The 23,104-nt window shown below is 42.5% G+C and overlaps 1 protein-coding gene across 1 annotated transcript in view; it reads left to right on the plus strand.

Annotated features, from left to right (window-relative positions):
- MAOB (monoamine oxidase B) overlaps window positions 1-22,828 on the plus strand; it is a 111,193-nt gene extending 88,365 nt beyond the window's left edge. The window contains exons 6-15 of the mRNA XM_060002918.1: window positions 140-281; window positions 1,496-1,645; window positions 2,859-3,018; window positions 8,818-8,914; window positions 9,947-10,000; window positions 11,983-12,040; window positions 14,773-14,870; window positions 20,093-20,204; window positions 20,766-20,828; window positions 21,836-22,828. Coding sequence (XP_059858901.1) covers window positions 140-281; window positions 1,496-1,645; window positions 2,859-3,018; window positions 8,818-8,914; window positions 9,947-10,000; window positions 11,983-12,040; window positions 14,773-14,870; window positions 20,093-20,204; window positions 20,766-20,828; window positions 21,836-21,988 — 1,087 coding nt within the window. The 3' untranslated portion in view covers window positions 21,989-22,828. The remainder of the gene's footprint in view (window positions 1-139; window positions 282-1,495; window positions 1,646-2,858; window positions 3,019-8,817; window positions 8,915-9,946; window positions 10,001-11,982; window positions 12,041-14,772; window positions 14,871-20,092; window positions 20,205-20,765; window positions 20,829-21,835) is intronic.
- The last annotated feature ends 276 nt before the right edge of the window (window positions 22,829-23,104 follow it).

Here is a 23,104-nt window from a genome sequence, read left to right on the forward strand (position 1 = left end):
TCTAGTGACAATTTTCTGAAACTTGCTAAATTGTTCTCCACTTAGAGCCAAGTTAAGTTTACTGCTTGAATAATTTCCAGAGAATGAAGAAGATGCTCCCCTGCATTTGCCAGCTTTGCTCTTGTTTCTCCCTGAGCAGATCTTCGAAGCAGCTTGCTACTCTCTTTGTGAACCTGTGTGTCACCGCAGAGACGCATGAGGTCTCCGCTCTCTGGTTCCTGTGGTATGTGAAGCAGTGTGGGGGCAGTGCCAGGATCATCTCAACAACCAATGGAGGGCAGGTACCCATTCATACCCCGACCGTTGAAACAGAAAACCACCACTGCCTAAGTGAAAGATTGGCATCATCCTTCAGTCATGAAAGGATGGAACAGGAGGCAGGCTTGTGGCTTTTAGAGCTTAATCATAGCAGCTCAAAGTGACAGTCTGTTGTTAGGTACCCAGTGTGACAGCCCAGTGGCCAATGTCATTTTAAAATTAGGCTTGTCTCCTTTTTTTATGTTCTTTTGCAACTTTCCATTTGGATATACATCCGATGATTATTTGGTAAGTTTGTAAGAGACCAGCTGATGAACATAACTTGAGTGCTTCTTGGAAAGCTGAACAGAAAACGTCAGAAACGTATTTTCAGTTTAAAACACACACACCACATGGAATTCATTCATTCATTCAGTGCCTATTTCCTGAGCCTCAGCCTTGTATAATGTGCTATGCTGGGCACAGTAGGAAATGGATTAGAGTTCTTAGCTAATCTCCTCGACAGTCATTTTCCTTTCCTTCCCTTCCTCTTCCTGCCCCCTCCTCCATCTCATCACCCTCTTTCTTCTCCTTCTCCCCCTCCCTTCTCTTTCCCCTTCTCCGTGACCTTCTTTCTAGACCTATTTGAAATAGTCTTTTTAAAAATTAACTGAACTGAAAATTTAGGAGAAAACAGTCAGCTCAACTGTGGGCGCAATCACGCAGGACATTAGGAAGCTTTTGCAGGTGGGTGCGGTGAGGTGAAATGGCCTCGGTGGCCACAGAAACAGGAGGTACCTGACCCAGGGTGAGACAGACAGACTGTAACAGGGAGTAGGCTGGCCTGGGGATGGGTGGGTCAGCAAGATTCTGAGACTGAGTAACAAGGAAACAGGAAACAGGCCTAGGTGTGCTCGGGCAAGTGGTGGCCCAGCAACTCAACCAAAGGATGCAGGTAGGACACAGAGCAGAGGTCTCGGCCAGGCAGGCGGGACATGGGAGTCAGGCTGAGGATGTCCAGCTGAGTTTGGAGTCTGGGAGTCCATCAGAACATAGCCTGGAAGGCTCGAAAACGTGTAATTTTGTTGAAAGCCAGCAATCATTGGTTAGAAAACAATGGTGAAAGACACTACCCACAAGGGCAGCATGAAATTGTATACCTCACACAGTAAAGATATGTGAGGAAAACTAGCAACTTAGCAATTTATATCCATTCCTATATTTCCTACCCACCTCTTGGGTCCTTTTTTCTTTCCAGGAGAGGAAATTTGTGGGTGGATCTGGTCAAGTGAGTGAGCGAATAATGGACCTCCTTGGGGACCGAGTGAAGCTGGAGAGGCCTGTGATCCACATTGACCAGACAGGAGAAAATGTCCTTGTGGAGACCCTAAACCATGAGGTGTATGAGGTAACCAAGAGCCTTAAACCAGGGAGAAGAGACCAGAGTCCCATAGATAACCAGAGCTTAAATAAAGCGAAGAATATTCTAGACTTTGTAGACAATGCCTTTGCCAAAAGCAAAAAAGCTACCTCTGGGGCTTCCCTGGTGGCGGGCGCAGTGGTTGACAGTCCGTCTGCCGATGCAGGGCACACGGGTTCGTGCCCCAGTCCTGGAGGATCCCACATGCCGCGGAGTGGCTGGGCCCGTGAGCCATGGCTGCTGAGCCTGCGCGTCCGGAGCCTGTGCTCTGCAATGGGAGAGGCCACAACAGTGAGAGGCCCACGTACCACAAAAAAAAAAAAAAAGCTACCTCTATCTGAAAGAAAGGAAAACAGAACCATAATATTTGGGGGTGAGGGGGGAGATTTACAAAACACATATTATCAACCCTCTGTATTGGGCTCCTACATAATTAGAAAATCAAAGAAAATATTTATTTGATAACTATCAAGTGCCTCCTATGTGCCAGGCATTATTCTAGGAGTTGGGAACATAGCAGTGAACAAAACAGGTAAAATTGTCTGCCTTCATGTGGCTTACATTCTAGTAAAGGAGAAAAGTTGTAATCAGATATATAAAATAGAGACTATGCCAAATAGTAATGAGTACTGTGGAAAAAACCAAGCAGGGAAGGGGGAGAGGGTGTGCCAGAAGGTGAGGTGGGATGATTGGTCATGCAATTTTAAATAGGTCATCAAGGAAGGCCTCACTCAGAAGGTGATGTTTGAGCACAGAACCCAAGGAGATGAGGGATTAAGCCAGGTGGCTCTCTGGGGAATAGTTTTCCAGGTAGACTGAAACAGTCAGTGCAAAGGCCCTGAGGTAAGAGCAAGCCTGGCATGTTGAAGTAACAGCAAGGTAGTCAAAATGGTGGAATTAAGAGGATTGAGGGGAAGAGTAACAGAAGATGAGATCAGAGATGTGACAGGGGTTCCTTTCATGTATGACCTTGAAAGTGACTGTAAGGAACTTAGCTTTGACTCCAAGTGTGATGGGAAGTCATTGGAGGTTTTGAGCTAGGGAACAACAAGAGCTCATTTTGATTCTAACAAGTTTGATTCTTCTAGTTTCTCTTTTAAGAAGAGATTGAGTGGGGGACGAGGGTAAATGAGGGAGAAACATTAGAAAAAGAGCAAAAACAACCCACCAGCAATGTTTAACCACGCCGTTTTTCTTCCAGGCTAAGTATGTGATTAGCGCTATTCCTCCTGTTCTGGGCATGAAGATTCATTTCAGTCCCCCTCTGCCAATGATGAGAAACCAGCTGATCACTCGTGTGCCTTTGGGTTCAGTCATCAAGTGCATAGTTTATTATAAAGAGCCCTTCTGGAGGAATAAGGGTGAGTACTTTTCTTTGCTTAAAAGGTCCAAGAAACTTGGTGCAAAGTCACACATTTGCGTGTAACTGTTTTTCTTAGAATTCGGACGTAAAACATTCATCCAGGTTCTAAGGTCAGTTCCATCGAGTAAAGTACATTGGCACACACTCATGCAATTAAGTTCCCTTAGAATATGATCAACTCTTTCCATAATTCAGTATAAAGTTTACTAATCCTTTCACAAAATCTTGTGAAAATAGGTTATTAACATTTTCTGATACAGGTTTTTAAAGTATGAGTTTATAAAGCCGTTCACAAAGGTGGGGATTCTGAAAATTTCCAGGCAATTTCTCACTAGTGTCAAGATTCTACTATATGAAATTAAGTTCATTTATGCGTTCATATATATTCAATAAGTGTGTGGCTCTACTGGATAGAACATTACAGGGATGCCCACTAAAATACTAGATTCTGCAACGATGGAAATGTTCCAGAGCGGCTCTGTCCAGGACAGCAGCCACTAGCCACGTGTGTGGGTATCAAACACTTGAAATGTAGCTAGTGAGACTGAGGACCTGAATTTTTCAATTTTATTTCATTTCAGTTGCTTTAAAGTCAAATATAAAAAGCCACGCATGGCTATTTCATTTTAATAGCTTTAAATTCCAATGTAAAAATGCCATGCATGGCTACTATATTGGACAGCACAATGCTAGAGTCTTATCACATTGACTCTCATCACAGCTCCTTTTCTTCCGAGAGGAGTCCACGTAAGAACCGTCAGTACCTGGGACTGAGGGCAAAGGGAAGGATGGACTGAAATGAGGAGCTAGATTGCAGAAGGGAGAGGAAGGATGTGCTGGAGGCAAAGGGGGAAAGTTTCATATTCTTACCTTAGGGCGGTTCTTCCTGTATCTACCCCTTTCCACCACATTGCAGCCTCCTGATTCTCCCCCTTTGCAGGAAATTCTGTTTAGGACTGTTATTGGATTGGTGCATCAGTTGAACAAGTAATCTATCTTTCACAAAGGACGGTGCAGTGACCCACCATGGAGAGCTTGCTGGTGCTAAGCTGCTTCCTCTCGTGATCCAGGCCACCCGTTTTAGACAGCTGGTTGCTGGCGAGTGGATAAGGTTTAGGACCATGGAATGGAGATTTTTTTTCTCTTAATGACTCAGAATGCCTTTATTTATGGAGAGAATCTCTAGCTTTCCATTCATGTCTGCAGACCTTTATCTTAGGTCTGCAGTGTGCCAGGCAAGTTCATTGTTAGGTACTAGTATCAAAAAGAAAACCCAAGATGCAAACTATTATATATAGAATGAGTAAACAACAAGGTCCTACTGTATAGCACAGGGAACTATATTCTGTGACAAACCATAATGGGAAAGAATATGAAAAAGAATAGATATATATGTATAACTGAATCACTGTGCTGTATGGCGGAAATTAACCCAACATTGTAAATCAACTACACTTCAATAAAATAAATTTAAAAAAAAAAAACAGAGAAAAGCCAAGTTCTTCATCCTCAAGAAGAGGCTGGATCTGACTCGGTCCTTATTGGTAATGAGCCTTGAGTTACACTTTAAAAAATGATTGTAGACATGAGAGCCTCTTCAAAGCATTTTCAATTTCTTTTGAGAAATTGAATGTGTTTCCTCAGCCAACCTCTACTGAGCATCTATTGTATGACAGGCGCTGTGCTAGGCATTGGGAATTCAAAGGCATGTTTCCTTGCCCAGAAAATCCAGACTTGGGAGGAAGCCAGTCTTGTAAACTGATAATTGCATTACAATGTATTGAGTACACTGTTGGTGTTACCTAGGCTATTATAGAAACACAGGGGAGGGCTCCAAGACTCACATCCAATACCATTCCTGTTACATCGATAAGCAATTCAATAACAATATTTTGAAGGATTCTATAAGGGAATGAAATCTGAGGAAGTTAACTCTTGTAAGAAGTTATTTGCTTTGTGTCAGGCTTTCAACGCCATCCCTAAAGGCACTGTGGTTAATGAGTAATGCAAAAGCACAGGGCATATGAGTTAACCAGATTCAAGGGGGGTGATTTTTGCAGCCCCAAACAGCCTAGCACAGTGACTGGCACATATGAGGCACTCAGCAATCAATCAGTCAAGATTACTGTTTGTTTGTTTTGTAAGTGCAGCGTGGTTTGGACTATTAAAGAGAAGGTAACTTTTTGCCTTTTGATACAGGTAGCCCTAGCCAGTTCTTGCTGGCTTGTAGAATGATTGTCCCAGGAAATGCTTTCCAGTTTCTTAAGTGTGTAATATCTTTGTGAGTTTACAAGCAAGGGCCCCCTCTTCTTTGCTGGTCTCCCACCAAATCATCCTAAGCTCAGCCACCCTCACCATCAACACCCTGCCCTCCTGGGGTCCCTGCAGGGGCAGGGGGTGCATCACAGCCACCTTAGCTTTGCCTCCCATCCCCACTTACCTGGAGAGAGCAGGCTCTTGCCAAAGCCTTATATCTTTCAGTATCCCTCGCTTTTGCTCATCTACACCATTTCTATTTTCCGTTAAATCTAAATGATTTCAACTGAAGTTTAAAATAACAGAAGCAGTACCTGCTTTTAAAAAAAATTACAGAAGTGAACTTATTTACTATAAAACTTTCAAAAAATAAAAGTGTATGAAAAATGTCCCTCTCCATTTGCCCCTCCCCCCTTGGGGAACCACTGTTAAAAATGTAAGTTGTTCATCCTTAGAGATTTATTGTAGGCACAGGTAATATTTTCAATATATTGTACACATATATTGAAATGTATATATACTTTAAATGTATATTAAAGAATATGCATAACATTTATATGCAAATATAATTTTAAATAAATGTTATATACCTTCCCCAAACCATTTTTTAAAAAAATCATAATACACATTATACTGAAATTTGCTCTTTCCTATTAATGGTATGCCACAGACATTTCTCCATATCAGTGCATTTAAATCTACCTCATTTCAACAACTGAATAAACAGTATTTCACTGTATGGCTCTATCAAAATGTGCCCAATAGGTATGCTGATGATAGGCATTTCGATTGTTTCCCAGTTTTTGCTATTATACACTATGCTACAATAAACAGCTTCCTTCATATTGCTCTGAAGATTTGAATAGGAGCATTTCCTTTTGATAAATTTGTAAAAGTGCAATTACAAAGTCAATTGACTTGGGTAGACCAGCTAATTAATGTTTTTAACTTTCTGCCAATCAGTAGGGGAAAACGTCCCATTTATCTATAATTTGTAAATTTCATCATGAATAAGGCTTCAGGGCTGTGTGAAATCATTTTGTAAATTATCTATTTATCCTGTGCTTATTAATTTTTTTCTGTATGTGTTGCAAATATTTTCTCCCAGTGTACCAGTTTTTTTTAATTTTTTTATGATGGTTTCATCTTCCTATGAAATGTATCTACATTCGGCTTTTCTGGACCAACAATTCTTTTCCACTGATTTTTGCCACTGGGCTCCAAATATTTTTTATAGCCCTATATTTAAAAAATTAAACATCAACTACCACTGAATATATTTATTCCTAAATTATGTACATGGACCACTGGAAAAAGTGTATTGTTTTTCTTATAAAATATACAAGAGTAGTCATTTTTGAAAAGCTGGAATTGAAAAATAAGATTCTCTAATATCTTTCTCCACTATCCAGATGTGCAATCTAGGTGTGCACACCCCACTTTGGAGAACACAGATTTATATTCTGTAATCCTTTGGCAGCACTGTACTGTTTTAATCCCCGTAGCTTTATAATATGTTTGACATCTGGTAGGATATTCTCTCTTCATTATTTTTCCTGTAATTTTGTCCTTGGTAAATGTCAGTTATTCTTCCAGATGAATGTGATCGTCTTTTCAGAACTCCTCCTTCCACACTTCACACTCAAAAAGCTTCTCCTGAATTATTTTATTCTGAATAGTCCTCTTTGTTACCTCCCATAGGTACAATATCTTCTTTTTTCTCCTTGAGAATGTTACTTGCCACTTTGGGGGAAATTTCTTCTACTCTTTGTCTTTTCTTCCTGAGAGTTCCTTTTTGTTTGTTAGTTTGTTTCTGCTTTTGTCTTTGCTTCTTTTGTTAAAGAATTTTGTTCAATGTCTAGATGTCCTTGAATGGCCCTTCCTTTTTAAGAGTGAGGCTGAACCAGGCTAACTGGAAGTCCCATGTGCATGGGCAGAGCTCCTGAGCTTTCTACCTACAAATGATAGAACTGCTGCTGATGCCACGTGGTTTGTTCTGGCATGAACAGGACTCTTCCCTCTGCCCCTTGTTCCTTCACTTCTGCCCAGTGCACATGCATGGTGCAGAGACCAACTTTGTGCTGTGAAGGACGTGTCCAAGGAGCCCCTCCACCCAGAAAGCAGGGCCTCCACCCCAGCCAGCCTGGTGTCCTGCATGATCCCTCTGTCCAGTCCAGCAGAACCCCAAGTGACCCCTGAGCCCTTGCTCTTTTCTCTTATCACATCCTGTCCTCTTTCTTGTCTCCTTATAACAAGGTGATTCCTTAACTATTTCTGTTGTATTCTTAAATCTTCTTAAATTCTTCGACAAACTTTAAACATTTCTCCATCCCCTATTTCAGTTTTTCTCAATGTTTTTTTAACCCCAGTACACCTGAGGGGCATGCAAGTACCCCTCAATCCAGTGACTGACTAGGACTATAGATGCAAAGTGGGGAGAGTCGTGGGGGGAGAGAGAGAGAAGCAAGTGCAGGTAAAAAGGCTTACAGGTGTGTCTGCTCCCACACAGGTCGGGACAGTGCATACCCTCCAAGTTATTTCTCTGTTCGTTCTTCCTCATTTTGAAACCCACTCATTGGATTTTCTATACAACATTAGTTCCCAGGTCTTCCACCATAATTTTGTTCGAACAACCTCAATTTGCAAGTAAATGATGAAGCAGGAGGAGTGGTACACTGTAATCGGATCTTATTATAACATTTCAAATTCTGCCCTGACATTTTCACCATTGCTCTGTTGTATTCTTTTGTTGAAATTACATATATTTTGTTCAGGAGGGGAATGAGAGAAGCACTTTTGTGCAGAATGAGCTGAAATTGTTTTCCAAGTTGTTCCGGAGGTCCTGTTTGAAATGAGGGTTTGGGACTCTGTGCATTTTATTTTCTTATTATCTTTTCTATATCCAGCAAAGATATCTTTTTTCTTTTTATTTATTTATTTTTATTGGCGTATAGTTGCTTTACAGTGGTGTGTTAGTGTCTGCTGTACAACAACGTGAATCAGCTATGTGTATACATATATCCCCTCCCCTTTAAGGAGGAGGGTGGAAAAGTGGAGGGACTCTGTGCATTTTAGTCATCTGGGTCCTCTCTGCCCTGTCTCTAGATAATCAAGAACTAGTTAGCATCGAATAAGTGGCTCCTCATAAAAGGTGAATGTTCAGTCCCTTCTACTTTACAGTAATAGACTAGCGTTTCTTTAACACATCTTTGGTTTTATCTGATTTCCTGTGAAAGAGGAAAGAGGGGCACACGTATTAACAGCAAGGAAAACAAGATTTCATTAAATGTTGGCCTGGATTAATTCATAATACCACGTTGCTGCTTTGCAGAGAGGGGCTTACCGTTTGAGTTTTTCACCAAATGTTGGCTCCTTAGCCTTCCTTTTGACATCAGCTTGGTTGGACTTTGTATATTTAGGGTATAATATCTTATTTTCAGCCTTTGGGCTTCTCAGGTTGAAAAACGTGTGCTTCGTCGTAACTGCTAAGGGTAGCTTGATAGGGTGATGAATGCCTTTTTCCATTTTGCTCTTCTCCAAGATTACTGTGGAAGCATGATTATCGAAGGAGAGGAAGCTCCAGTTGCCTACACGTTGGATGATACCAAACCTGATGGCAGCTATGCCGCCATAATAGGGTAAGGCATGCTTATGGTGGTGTGATAATCTTCCACGTTGACAACGTATTCCTATACTGTTAATAAACGTGCCCCAAACTTTGTTCAATAATTTTTTACCCAACGTCACTCTTCTCCAAATTCAGCAGTTGGAAAAATCTTATTACTTTTTAAAAAATAATGTCTTCGAACAAATTAATATTTAGAAAGGAATTAGAATACCAGTAACATTTGAAAATTTGTTAAACTAGTTTTCTGCTTCATGTTTAATACTAGGGGTTGATATATTCTGGTAAGCTATCTTTTGTGAAAACATGATATGAAGATTTGACTTAGGGTGTTTCACTAAGAGGGCTTCTTGTGGAGGCTGTGGAGGCATCTATGGTATTTACATGGGATGCTGAGATTTTCCAGGTCCCACTAGAGAGGGACGAAGACCAGCCCAGTTCTCAGCTTGGCAGGGAAAAGCAGCACAGATGGGGATGTCATGGGCGGTGGTTACCTGGAGAAGCCAAAATTGAGATGGCTTTCAGGATCCGTATGAGTTTATTTCAGAGAGCCAAGGGTCAAAACAGGGAGATCAAAGCTAGCTGGTAAGTTGAAGGCAATCGTAGGGCTAGAAATGGAGGCGGATTCTAAAAGGCTGGGCACTAGGGAGATACCATCTTGAAGATAGAACCAAAGAGGAAGGGCTGGATGAAAATGGAAAGTCTCAGACACATCTAAGGTAGATATTTGAGGCCCAGGGCATATTCCTGTTGAGCACCAGCTATGCAGTGGGAGATGGGTCAGTCATGGTATTATCCCAGGCAAAAATTATGGCCAGTCATCTGTTTTGAGTCCCTTGAATCCCTAAAACTAGAAGGTGCCTTTTAGTGTCAGGAATGTAACCAGGAAATAGTAAAACATGGAACATAAAGTTAGATAGTGTATGAATTGTTTCTTCTGGTTCACTTTTAACCTGTACACTAGGCACATGTGTAGCTATAGAAATGAGGCCAGGATGAAAGCAGCCATTGATTTCCCCTCCTTTTTCTTGTTTGTACGTTTTAGATTTATTCTTGCCCACAAAGCCAGAAAACTGACCCGTCTTACCAAAGAGGAAAGGTAGGGGAAAAAAGTACCTCTTCTCTCTTCCCTCCCTCTCTCTCCCTCCCTCACTCCTCCCTTATTTCCTCTGCCCCTCTCTCCCTTCCTGCCCACCTCTGTACTCCATCTCCCTTTCTTTCCTACTTCTTTTCTTCTTTCTACCCACTTTCAACTTTGCTTAACTTTTAAACTTAAAGACTGCTTAATACTATGTGTATTCCCAACACAACATGTCTGTTATGTTCATTATGAGGGTCTTGTATAAAGGCACAATGCTGATAACTGAAGAACCAAGCATTCAAAATAATATTTATTGAGTTTATCGTACACAAGATACCATGCAAGGAGCTATGGAGGATACAAAAATGGATATAGCCCAGGAGCTGAAATTTTACTTGGGGAGGAGATAACCAGGTAGACAAATGACCGCATTGCAGGGCAGTCTGCAGTACATCCTGCATGAAGGATGCATAACTGTTACAGATCATAAGTACAGAAGGACTAGTTTCTCTGGAGGTGGCAATTTCTTTCAGCAATTAGTATTCACCACTACCAATTATTTATCCCCACACCACCACTGATAACATACTTACCAACTAAGAGCCCCTGAATTACGTTATCGCACATTCCTATCCCTCACAACCCTGCACCCTCCCCCCGCACCATTAGCATGCTGCTTTATGACTATTGCCATCACTGTGCTTGGCCAGGGCTATGGAAGTCTGACTGACCCACTCACTAAAAAAATGTCCCGGGCTTCCCTGGTGGCGCAGTGGTTGAGAGTCCGCCTGCCGATGCAGGGGACGCGGGTTCGTGCCCCGGTCCGGGAAGATCCCACATGCTGCGGAGTGGCTGGCCCCGTGAGCCACAACTACCGAAGCCCGCGCGCCGCAACTACTGAAGCCCGCGCACCTAGAGCTCGTGCTCCACAACAAGAGAAGCCACCACAATGAGAAGCCTGCGCACAGCAACAAAGTGTAGCCCCCGCTCGACGCAACTAGAGAAAGCCCGCGCACAGCAACAAAGACCCAATGCAGCCAAAAGTAAATAAATAATTAAAAAAATACACTTAAAAAAATAAAAAATAAAATAATAATAATACTTTTGAAATCATTGGCCTAACTCTAAATCACCTGTAAGATCCCCTTTAACAATACTATTCTATAAAAATCAGAATGGAAATAAGTTTAATCTCATACCTTAACTGACTAATTATAACTTTTGGCTTACATCCAATTCCCCCATGAGACTAAATTTCTTAAGAGCTACCATTTACTGAGCATTTATTACTTATGTACCAGTTATTGAGCTGGGAACTTCATATGCTCTATATCAGTGGTTCTCAAACATAATCACCTGGAAGGTTTATGAAAACACAGTTGCTGCCACTGCTGTTTCTGAGTTAGAAGGTCTGGGATGAGGTCTGAGAATCTGCATTTCTAACAAGTTCCCGGGTGATGCAGCTGCTGTTGCTGGTCCTGAGACCACATTGTTTTACCATCATTAGTGAAAAAAATCAGGTGAGTTTGTTGATGAAACTAAAGGTCAGAGAGTTTAAGTAACCTGTTCAAGACCTCATAGCATGGAAGAGGCAGAAGCAGAATTCGAAGCTTTTCCTGCTCCACTTTGCCCATTTCCTCTTAGTGGAATGGGGAGAGAAAGGAAGGTGAGCAAGAATCATGTCTCAGTCCTCCCAGAATCTCCAGTGCTTAGGAAATTGACAGCAGGTACACAACGTTTTCTTGAATGAATGAACAAATTGCTGTGTGCCCCCAGTGAGGCAGGCAGTGCATCACTTTCTTTTCTTTAAAAACTATTTGTGACCTCACAGATTTAAGATATTGGAACTAGAACAAGGTGCCTTGTTTTGAAAAATTACAATGAAATGTCAAGTGGAAGCAATAGCTCAGAATCTTTTTGAATGATGGGAATCATAGGTACATCTTTGACTTTTTCTTCCTTTCTCATTTTCACTTATTTTTCCCCCTCTCTTCCCATAGGTTGAAGAAACTTTGTGACCTCTACGCAAAAGTTCTGGGCTCACAAGAAGCTTTGCACGTAAGGCTTCCCAACCCTTCCCTAAGGGAGAGAGATCTTGCTTTGTTGTCAGGGGGCTAGCAGGGATGGGCTTGTGCAAGAAGGGCTCTAGAGCTCATGTTTTCCCTGATCTATTCTCGGAGGAGTCTGCACCAGAGTTGGTAAACTTATGAGTTGTCCCAGAGAGTATGGGCCCTGGCTGTGCTAGTGGCAGCTTAGGCACCTTGCAACACTGATGTGTTTTAGGTGGTGCTACCCTTGTCCCTGAGTTCAGAGCTCTTCCTGTAGCAGGGAAGACATGCTGATTGGCTCAAGGTGAGCCCTGTCAGCTGAGTTTCCTAGACATCTTGGCAGGTAGCCTGAGGAAGCTGTGATCTTCAAATTCAAAGTAGTTCCCCTCCCCACTGGGTGGTTAAAGGTGGGATGGGATGGGTAGGGAGGCAGTGCGGTAGGGGCATTTGGTGATAGTCAAAGGGCCCAAAGGGCCCATAACCATTAGCCATAACGACCTCCTTCATCAATATTTAAAACAATGAACCGACATTCTCGTTCCATTCACAACTGCTGGGTTTTTAATGTTTTGACACAGATTACGTCACCTTTTGAAAGCTATTATTAAATCCAGTTATCCGTGCAGCACTTGAAGACAATGGAAAAGGATGTACAAATGAGCAGTTAAAGCACGAGAAAATCTAATAAAGGGGCTAAGAATGTTTAACTTGTTGAGCCTCTTAAATCCAGATCTCTGCAGTGCACGCCTTGACCTAGTTGAACAGCTACATGGCTTCATCTTATTCCTCAGACACTTACTTTGCTCAGCTTTGCAGTGGCTTTCCTCCTCCTAGTCAAGTTGTTGTGGCTTTTGAATTTGTCATTTTTGTTCATCCTTTTAAAGCAAGAGTTACTTGTTATAGGTGAAACACACGCTCTTGAAGGTTTGGGGGATTCCTCCTCAGTAAATGAACAAGAATGATGAATTGACTGGTTTGGAGAGAAACATAATAATAATGAAGAATGTGTTTTGTTTCATTTTTTTGCTTTCACACACCATTTAACAAGTTTAAATATAAGCATAGCCTCTGGGCGCAAGTGTAATATGAGTGAGGTGGCAAGACCCAAAGTATATACACATTAAAAATTAATCCTACCACAGCTGCTAAAATTGACTGGTCTTTCTGTTTAAATATTCGGTTCAAGATATTTCTCCCTGGTAGATACTCAAGCTTTTTTGAAGTTATGTTCTGAGACACCCTCAGGCTGAGGCAGTGCAGAGCTGAGGATTCTCCGACAACCTGTGAGATGGTTGTTCAGGGAAAACCCCAGTGGGAGGGGAAAGAAGTTGTGCTCAATTTCCCAAAAAGTTGATCATTTTTAATATGGGAAAGTCTCTTGTCCTAAGAAGAATGTGGATGATTAATTGCTGGTGATAAAAATGAGGTGGTCCTGGGAATTCCTGGCTGTCCGGTGGTTAGGACTCCGAGCTCTCACTGCTGAGGGGCTGGGTTCGATCCCTGGTAGGGGAACTAAGATCTCACAAGCCACAAGGCGTGGCCAAAAAAAAAAAAACAAGTTGGTCATGCTGTTGTTTGCTCTTGGCACAGAGATGGGCACTTGCTTTGGTGTCTGTCCTGGGAGCAAGGAAAGGTGAAAGATGAAGTCCAACCTTTCTTCTGATCCCCTGGCTGGAGACAGCCAGAGAAGGGTGCTCATGAGATGGAAGAGGGCCGGGCCTGAGGCATCAGAGCAACTTACACCCCTCAGACAGGGCCTCATGCTTTGTAAATAGGATTCGTTACAAATGACTATCCGAAGTCCCATGTGTGACTGCAAATTTTTAAAACAAAACATCTTTTCCAAATCTATTTTTATGCTCACATTTTTCTCTTAAGACTTGCCGTGTTGATTTTATCTTTGCAAAATAATACCTGGGCTTCCCTGATGGCGCAGTGGTTGAGAGTCTGCCTGCCGATGCAGGGGACGCGGGTTCGTGCCGCGGTCCGGGAGGATCCCACATGCCGCGGAGCGGCTGGGCCCGTGAGCCATGGCCGCTGAGCCTGCGCATCTGGAGCCTGTGCTCCGCAACGGGAGAGCCCACAACAGTGAGAGGCCCGCGTACCGCAAAATAATAATAATACCTAATGATAACACTTATGTTTAGTTATTGTAGTAAAGAGCTTGAACTTTGCAAAATCTCAGCTAATGTTTTGCCTGTTCATGGCAAAAACATATTTTTCAGACCGATAGCTGCCTGTATCGCCATCAACAGAAGTGCCTACGTCCCATGAAAACATTAATCTGTCCTAGCTTCTCTCAACGAAGTTGACTTGCATGAAAAACATGAATCTGGTCATTCTTTTTCCTTAACAGGCATGCTTTTCTACTTTTTTCATCCTCCTTACTCCAGTAAGCATAAATCCCTTTTTAAACTTGTCTTGAAACCATTAGGCACTAAAAACTTCTTAACATGTAAGGCCAGTTTAAACATAGAGCTAGACAATTGCAGCTTATGAACAGTACCTGGGACATGAATGAACCAAGTGAGAAAACTTTCTAAGTCAGAATTTCTTAGAAGTCTATTACCAAGGACATTTACCTGCCCAAAGTCCTATCTCTAAAAACATCGGGATAATAAGGCTCTATTTCAGACAGATACTGGTTGTCCAATAGGAAGCCTACTGGACTGTGTTTGATTTATTCGAGACTAGATTGCTTCCTTTGAGTCTCCTTTGAGTTTTTGTCACTCTGCCTTGCAGCCGGTGCACTATGAAGAGAAGAACTGGTGTGAGGAGCAGTACTCCGGGGGCTGCTACACGACCTACTTCCCCCCAGGGATCCTGACTCAGTACGGAAGGTAGAGTAAAAGTGGGCTCAGTTCTAACTGAAACTCCCTGAATCTGAGTCCATAACTCTAAGAAGGTTCGTGGAGCTCTTCTCCACTGTTCCTTGTAAATGCTGGGAAAAAAATCCCCCAATCCCCAATTTCCTTTGGATCTCGTGAATCTCACTCATTATAATTCTGCATCATGGTGGTGCCCTTGACTCTTAATTCCTCTGAAGGAGCAATCCCAATCAATAGAACCAAAGAAGGTGGCAGCATAAGAATAGGAATTTAGATAGAGGGTTCACTTACATTGTCAGAAGAAGTGTCTTTATACTGAGTTTAGGGCTCAGTAGAACTTCCTCAATGGGCACTGTATAGGTGCCAACATGGGTACAGCATTATAAAAGCAAATTGTGTTCTAGACTGGGGGTAAAGGGACTTGGGTTCCACCCCCTGATCCTACCAATAACCAACTTTGTCATCCTGGACGGGTCACTTCTCCTCTCTGGACCTCACTTTCCTTAGCAGGTGTATGAGAAAGCGCAAGATGGCATACAGTAGACAAGAATCAGTATGTTAACAGGAGCATAAGTTATTTTTCACATCTTCATTGAGATATAATTCACATACCATACAATTCACCCATTCGAAGTGTATAATTCAATGGCTTGTAGCATTTACAGTGTTGTGCAGCCAGGTATGACTCTTTGGTGTTTAGTTCATTGTATTCGATGACAACAACCAGGTATGAATTAGTAATATAGTAGTAATTATTATGACCATCGAAGTAATACTAAACGAAGTAATCATTTAATGCCAAGAGCTCAATCTAAACAAAATAGGAAATGTAGAGTGATGAGTAAAAGGCTGAGTATGCAACAAAAAAAGGGTATTAGTAAATGTAAATGGCTAATCAATCTGTTTGTGAAAACCAGTCAAAGAAGGATTAAAACCTGCTTGTGGGCTTCCCTGGTGGCACAGCGGTTGAGAGTCCGCCTGCCGATGCAGGGGACACGGGTTCGTGCCCCGGTCTGGGAGGGTCCCACATACCGCAGAGCGGCTGGGCCCGTGAGCCATGGCCGCTGGGCCTGTGCATCCGGAGCCTGTGCTCCTCAATGGGAGAGGCCACAACAGTGAGAGGCCCGCGTACCGTAAAAAAAAAAAAAAAACCTGCTTGTGAGAGGATACATAATGGCTTTGGTGAGCACTTTCCTCATCTTCCTGAAGATGGTAAAATATCATCTATGAGATCATTCAGAGGGTGCCACCTGATTAGCTACTGGTCATTAAGTTAATTTTTGGATATGCTGATTGTAGAATATGTCCGTAGTAATTGTTTCATTCAGCACTTATTGGCTAAGTGCCAACTATTGGCCAAACACTCTGCTGAAAACTTCAATATATAGGCAGACCTCGAAGATATTGTGAGTTCGGTTCCAGACTACTGCAATAAAGCGAGTCACACAAAATTATTTTCTTTTTGGTTGCCCAGCGCGTACAAAAGTTATGTTTACATTATACTGTAGTCTATTGAGTATGCAAGAGCATTATGTCTAAAAAAATGTACATATCTTAATTAAAAAATACTTTGTTGCTAAGAAATGCTAAGCATCATCTGACAATGCCGGGTTGCCACAAACCTTCAATTCGTGAAAAAAAAAAATGCAATATTTGCGAAGCGCAGTAAAGCAAAGCACAACAAAACAAAGTTTGCCTGTACCAAGATAAGCCCTCCCTGCTGTAAAGGAGCTGACGGTGTTAGGAGCTAGGGTAGGGATGGGGAGAGGAGAGAATATCAAACATTGACTCAAACATACTATGGTAAGTACTCTAAGAATAGAGGGGCATAAAAATGCCGTGGGGGCCCAGGGAGGGATGGGCTAGCCTTACCTAGAGAAAGCTGAGAAGGCTTCATAATACACATACCACCTGAGAATTGTAGAAGGCAGAGAAAAGGCTATTGGGGAATGTACTCTAGGCAGACGGAACCATTTGAGCAAACGCTTCCTGCAGGAATCTAACAAGTTCATGGAATGTCTGGGGAAAAGTTACACGGCTGGGCCCTATGGGTGATTTTGAGGATAGGATAGAGAGTAAGAAAGGCAGATAGGATCCTTTGCTTCATAGAACACATTTAGGAATACAAAACTTAACCTCTCAACAGAGAAAGACCATCAGTTTTGTGATGTGATTAGATTTCTGACCACGGAGTGGCTAGTTTCATGCTCAATCCCATAAGGAGTGTCAGGAAAATGCCTTTGGAGTGATGGGGTCAGTGGGGGGCGGGGCGGGGGTGGAAGGACACTCACCTGCACTAGCCTGACCCTGACCACACGAAAGAAGCAAGATAAACCCCATCATATCAGGCATTTGTGGTGACATGGCAGCACCCTCCTTCATCTTTATTCCTTCTCAGGGCCATGTTTCAGGCTTCATGTGACTAGCTTCAATCTGTAGGATGGAAACTGAAGCAGAGCATATCTTAGTGACATACCTCTCAATCCAAGCAAGGACAGCTGGCCCGCAGGGATTCCCTTGACCTTTCGGGTCCATGACATTTGGGATACTGCAAGGAATTTTATCTTCATGGCCTAGGAATTACACAGTAAATGTTCTGCTTCCAAATGGAAGACAGAGGACAGTATTGACAGTACAACTCTAGTAAAAAAATAAACTCACATTTCTTAAGGTTTTTTACTTTAAGAAATGTGTGTTGATTTCTTAGACTGAAATATCGGGTTGGGTTTTTCTGTAAGATGTTATGAAAACCCGAATGAACTTTTTGGCCAACCCAACACTTTAGTGATTAAGTAGTGGTAAAGCACATAAGGACGTATACGTGGAAATATCCTATAGTGTCTATTCCCTCACCTGCACGAGAAACGGCAGGGATTTTTCTTCCCCAGTTTTGGGGCTTTCTTTTTCCCCAAAGGAAGAAGATTTCCACGTGACAAGTGGAGGGAAGATATCTTTGCCTGTTTGAAATAAATTCTTGGTTTTTACATTTTTACATTCCAGTAGTCGGCATGATTAATTCTCTAAGCCTTTATTCTCTCTTCTAATATTTAATTCTAGGATTTGGCCAGGCCTCCCAGAGGTTTCCAATTTGGGTTCCGTCTGTTTGAAAACAGTGATTCATGTGGTGAAAGCAGCACTGTTTAATGAACGTGGAAAAAGCAAAATTACCTTCTCTTGCCGAGAACCCTTCCCGAATACGCTTAGGCTCTCCAGCCCATGCTGGCTGTGAATAATTCCAGATTATGCTGTGTATTATTATCAGCATTCTAGTATTCTATAGTATCTTCTATTCTCCTCCCCTCTTTTTGCTTGATGGCAACAATAAGGGTAGGCGAAGGAAAACCCACCAATTCAAGCCAACTCATTTGGTTTTCTGTAAAAGGCCCAGTGGTATACAGTGTTGACTAAGACAGAGCCTGGATGTTAGCTCTGGACATCCACATCCATTATCTGTAATATAATGGAAACCTGGAATAGGATGAATAATGACATGTTGATGGTGCTTCCCTTATGGTATTTTTGTCAGGGTAACAACAAACTGCCCCTTGTAGAAACTAAGTGCTGTGACACTCTGTCCTTTTGTGTAGCATATGGGCACTCTTTGTTAACTAGTGATGATGATGATACACCAGGAAAAGTATATAACATAAAGACGGAGACTTTGACATCTGGTCGACCTAGTTCAAATCCTAGCTCTGCAATTTTCTAGCAAGTGGGTCTTGGCAAGTCAGCACACATTTCTCTAAGCCTCAGTTTCCTCATGTGTAAAATGGGATAATTGTAGCTATGCCATGGAGTTCTTTAAAAAGATTAAAAAAATAATTCAGTAGAGGGAGGATGTATAACCAAGTGGTTAAGACTGTGGGCTCTGGAGTCAGATGACCTGGATTCAAATACCGGTTCTGCTACTTACTAGCTATGACCTAGTGTAAATTACTTTGTCTTTGTTGCTGGTTAGATTCCTCAGCAAAGCAGACTCTGAAGCAAAGATAAGCATATAGGATATGTACTAGGGAGAGCCTAGGCATCAACATCTGTGGAAGGCAGAGGAAGGAAGCAGGAGCGGACAGAGAGAGAAGTTGGGTTTCTCCCAGTGAAGTTCCAGTGAAGACCTCAGCTGATCCTTCAGGGAGCTCTAGGACTAAGATGGCCCTTCAGAAATGTCCCAAGTTGGGGCGAGGGGTCAGGTTTTTATAGCCCTGTGGTGATCAGTCACTGGATGCAATTGCTACTGGAAGGAGGCATGACCTTGAACCAGGCAATTTTCTTTAGTGGAGGCAGTTGCCAAAGAGGGCTGACATCAGAAGGCCATCTTCCTGCAGCACTTCCAGCACCTGGGAATAAGTCCTTCATGGTTTTTTTGTTTTTACTATATGATTCCATTTATATAAAATACTAGAAAATGCAAACTAATCTATAGAGACAGAAAGCAGATCGGTGGTCGACTGGGGAGGGGGGCCTGGAATGGACCAAGAGCAGGGAAGAACAGCAAGGTCCTTCATTTTTGAAGGGGGGTCTAGGCAGGGCGCCACAGTGTCCACTACAGCCTCTGTACCTCCATATTCTCACCTGCAAAATGGGGATTATAATCGTACTGACCTCATATGGTTGTGGTAAAGATTACTGCACTTAGAAGAGTGTTTGGCGCCCCCCAAAATGTTAACTGTTATAATTTAATGCAGTAAAACTCTTTACACTGGTAGAGCTAAGTGCTCAAGGAATGGTGGTTTTGGAGCCGTAGTCATACTCACAGAGCTGTTAAATGTTACTAATAGAAAAGGTTTTAAAAATTATTGGATCATGCCCCTTAGGAGATGGGGAAGCCAGAGCTCAGTGAGAGGAAGTGATTTGCCAAGTTCATTGGTGGAATGACCAGGCGGGAAACTGGGGGCACGTGTCCCCTCGCTCAAAGTTGGTGAACCAGCTATCCATGACTGGGCATATACAGTCCCTCACTTTACGTATGTGAAGCAAATATTTATTTTACCTCCATTGATGTCAGTCCCTTTACCTGTAAGCTCTTGGTGCGGGAGTGAACTTTGGCTTTTATTTCTTTTCGTCTGTGACAAAGATCATGTAAGAACTGGAGGAACTCATGAACGTTATTCCAAAATTGCCAATGGACTTCCTGACATTTAGAGTCTGAGGAAATGGACCAGCCTTGGTCTTTGTGGGAAGGCTCTCCTCTGGCTCTCTGAGACTGACCACTTTTATCTCTTTGCTTTGCTTTCAAGGGTTCTACGCCAGCCAGTGGGCAGGATTTACTTCGCAGGCACGGAGACTGCTGCACACTGGAGTGGCTACATGGAGGGGGCTGTGGAGGCCGGGGAGAGAGCAGCCCGAGAGGTAAGGCCTGGGGTCATGGGCTGAGGGGAAGGAAGCAACTCACGGGCCTGACAAACAGGTTAAATATGTCTGAGATCCTGGAAGCCAATTCCCCGTGAACCCCCATCTGAAGGACAGTGAAACACCTTTTTCACAGTAGTCACAGGTGAAATGAACACCTTAACCCAAAAGTAACAATGAGTCCAAGGTAAAAAGAGTCCATGGGGCAAAAGATCACCATGGCTATACTTGAGAGATAACCTAGGTCTAATATTATAGAACCAAACATGTTTACACTAGGATTCAGAATTCATTTATATATTTGCCGACAGTTCCTCTCATCTCATCCCTATTAAGGCGTGTTCACGGCTATTAAAATTGATGGTGAGTCTAATGGTTGGACCTTCTTATGCTGTAGATCGAAGACCTTTTGGATCTTTTCAAAGGTTCAATGGACTACACTGGCTTTTACCCTGGTGTTTTTGATGGATATCCCAAAAGACATCGTTAGTCCTTTAAAGAGTAGATTAGGAGAAAGATGGTGTCATTTTTGTTATTCACCAAGATGCGCTTTCTTTTCAGATCCTGCATGCCATGGGAAAGATCCCAGAGGATGAAATCTGGCAGCCCGAACCAGAGTCTGTGGTAGGTTATATTTTATATCATGAATTTAAATCTTAAAAACAATTACTTATGAATAGAGCACACTTGTATATATTCACAGACCTTCCCCTAAGTGATTCAGCCCATGAATGTTTAAAGAGATGCCACGGGTTAGGGCAGAGGTGAGGGATTTAGAAGAACTTTGATAAAATTGCAGCTGCCACATGCCTTGCAGATTATTAGGAAAAAATAAATTATTTTTTGGTCGGATGAGACATTACTCGGAGAGTTCTAGACTTATTAAGAACTCAATAAATGTCTGTTGAATAAATCTCTAACCTGGTGATAGGGGGGAGGAAATGAAAGGAAGATATGTCAGTATCCCCTGTCTGGGGACAAAGGAGTGGAATGAAATGGAGCAGATTTAGGTTAAAAATGCATTTTCAATATACCTATCATTTTGTAAAAAAACCCCAGGAAATTTTCCTGACTGGAAGGAAGTATACACATCATAGAGGACAAGGGTCCAAAAGGTCAAAGGTATTCGTCTGTCAAGTGTAAGGTTAAAAACAGTAGCCTGGCCACTCCAAAGTCATTGTCTTAGTGCTTCTGTCAGAGATGGGATTGAGGACTGAGTGGACCACAAGTGTATCCACTCAGCAAATATTTATTGTGCACTTGCTTTGCATCAGCCGCTGGGATAATGATACAGCAGTGCTTTCAGAGCTCAACGTGTGGTGGGGAGAACAGATGATAACAAAAAAGCCCACGTGCCATGAAGATGACACGCTGAGAATGTAAAAAGAAGGGGTCATCTTAGTTTGGGGACACTGGAAAGGCTCCCGAAGGAAGTGAGATATAAACTGAGACTTGAAGTTAGTGGTCAGAATTAGTTAAGTAAAGGGCCCAGTGGGGAACGGGGAATGAATGTTCTGAACAAAGGGAATGTGATGTTTCATGGCCTAGAGGTTGGCAAGTGTGAGTCATGTTCGGAGAACTGGAAGAAATACAGACTTTCTGTACTGACACCAAATATTCTCTGAACCCAGGATGTCCCTGCGAAGCCCATTACCACCACCTTCTTGGAGAGACATTTGCCCTCCGTGCCCGGCCTGCTGAGGCTGATTGGATTGACCACCATCTTGTCAGCAACTGCTCTTGGCTACCTGGCCCACAAAAGGGGGCTACTTGTGCGGGTCTAAAGAGAGGGCATCTGTAACCACACCCTCTTCTGCTTCTATTTGGTGTGTGGGTTTGGGGAAGGAGTTGTAACAAAGTTCCATGAAGACACAAAGAATGTAGAGTGAAGTGGAGAGCATGACGATAAGTCAGACTTCGACCACAGGAAAACACAATATCTCTTTCTCCATTTTGATTCCTGTGTATTGTCTAGTACCTAGCTTAGCACTCTGTCTCACCCATTTCCAAGTTCACCGGTCTCAGAATCTTTACAGTAGTTAAACAGGCTTGTTAAAGGTCCTTGCTATCCTACAGTATACATTGCCCAGGCACAAAAAACTAGCTTTTTCCTACCTCTGTGGCTTTGTGCTTGTCCTTCCTCTTACCTGTAAGGTCCACATCTTCCAAGATCTCTGCATTTGTCCTTAGAATCCTGTACTGTTACAGCTGGAAGAACTTAGACACCACCTTGTCCTTACTTGCTGTTTTAGAGTTGAGCAAACTGAAGTCAGGAGCGGTGGGACTTAATTGCCCAAGGCCCACAATAAGCCACTGATATTTTGTTGACTAGAACACAGGTCCATTGCTTTATCCCATTTCCCAGGATGAATTTCCCGATCACCCTCTCTACTCCCTGCCATGGTCGCTGATCGTGTCCCCCTTGTGTGGGTTTACTCTGTACTAAGTTGTTTTGTGCTACTCAGTATATTTCCTTAAGTTTTATTGTCTTCTGCAGTGTGTCTTCAGCTCATTTTAATTTTTTTGAGGGTAGAAGTCTTGTCTTTTCTTCCTCTTGTATCCTCCCTTATATCTGGATACGAAGGTTAATACACATTTGGGTAATTAAAAATAAAGTTGATTGACCAGATGTCTGTTGCCTTTTCTTTTTGGGTAATGACTTTCAAGGGTTTTGACAAATCAAATCAAGATCCAGTATTAGGTATATAATTGTGGCTTAAAAGCATTGAGTCAAAATTTCCTTGAAGCTCAGATGATGCATGCGTTTGGATTGTGTGATCCATCATGGGTGGTGTCTATGTGAGCAGCTGGTAAATGATTTATAATGATATCATAAGGATGCTAAAAGACAGCTCCTTGCTTTCACCCCCTCTGCCCCCGAAAAAAGGCTGTCAAAATAA

This window comes from Delphinus delphis, chromosome X (assembly GCF_949987515.2).
Source record: "Delphinus delphis chromosome X, mDelDel1.2, whole genome shotgun sequence".
In the NCBI taxonomy this organism is placed as follows: domain Eukaryota; kingdom Metazoa; phylum Chordata; class Mammalia; order Artiodactyla; family Delphinidae; genus Delphinus; species Delphinus delphis.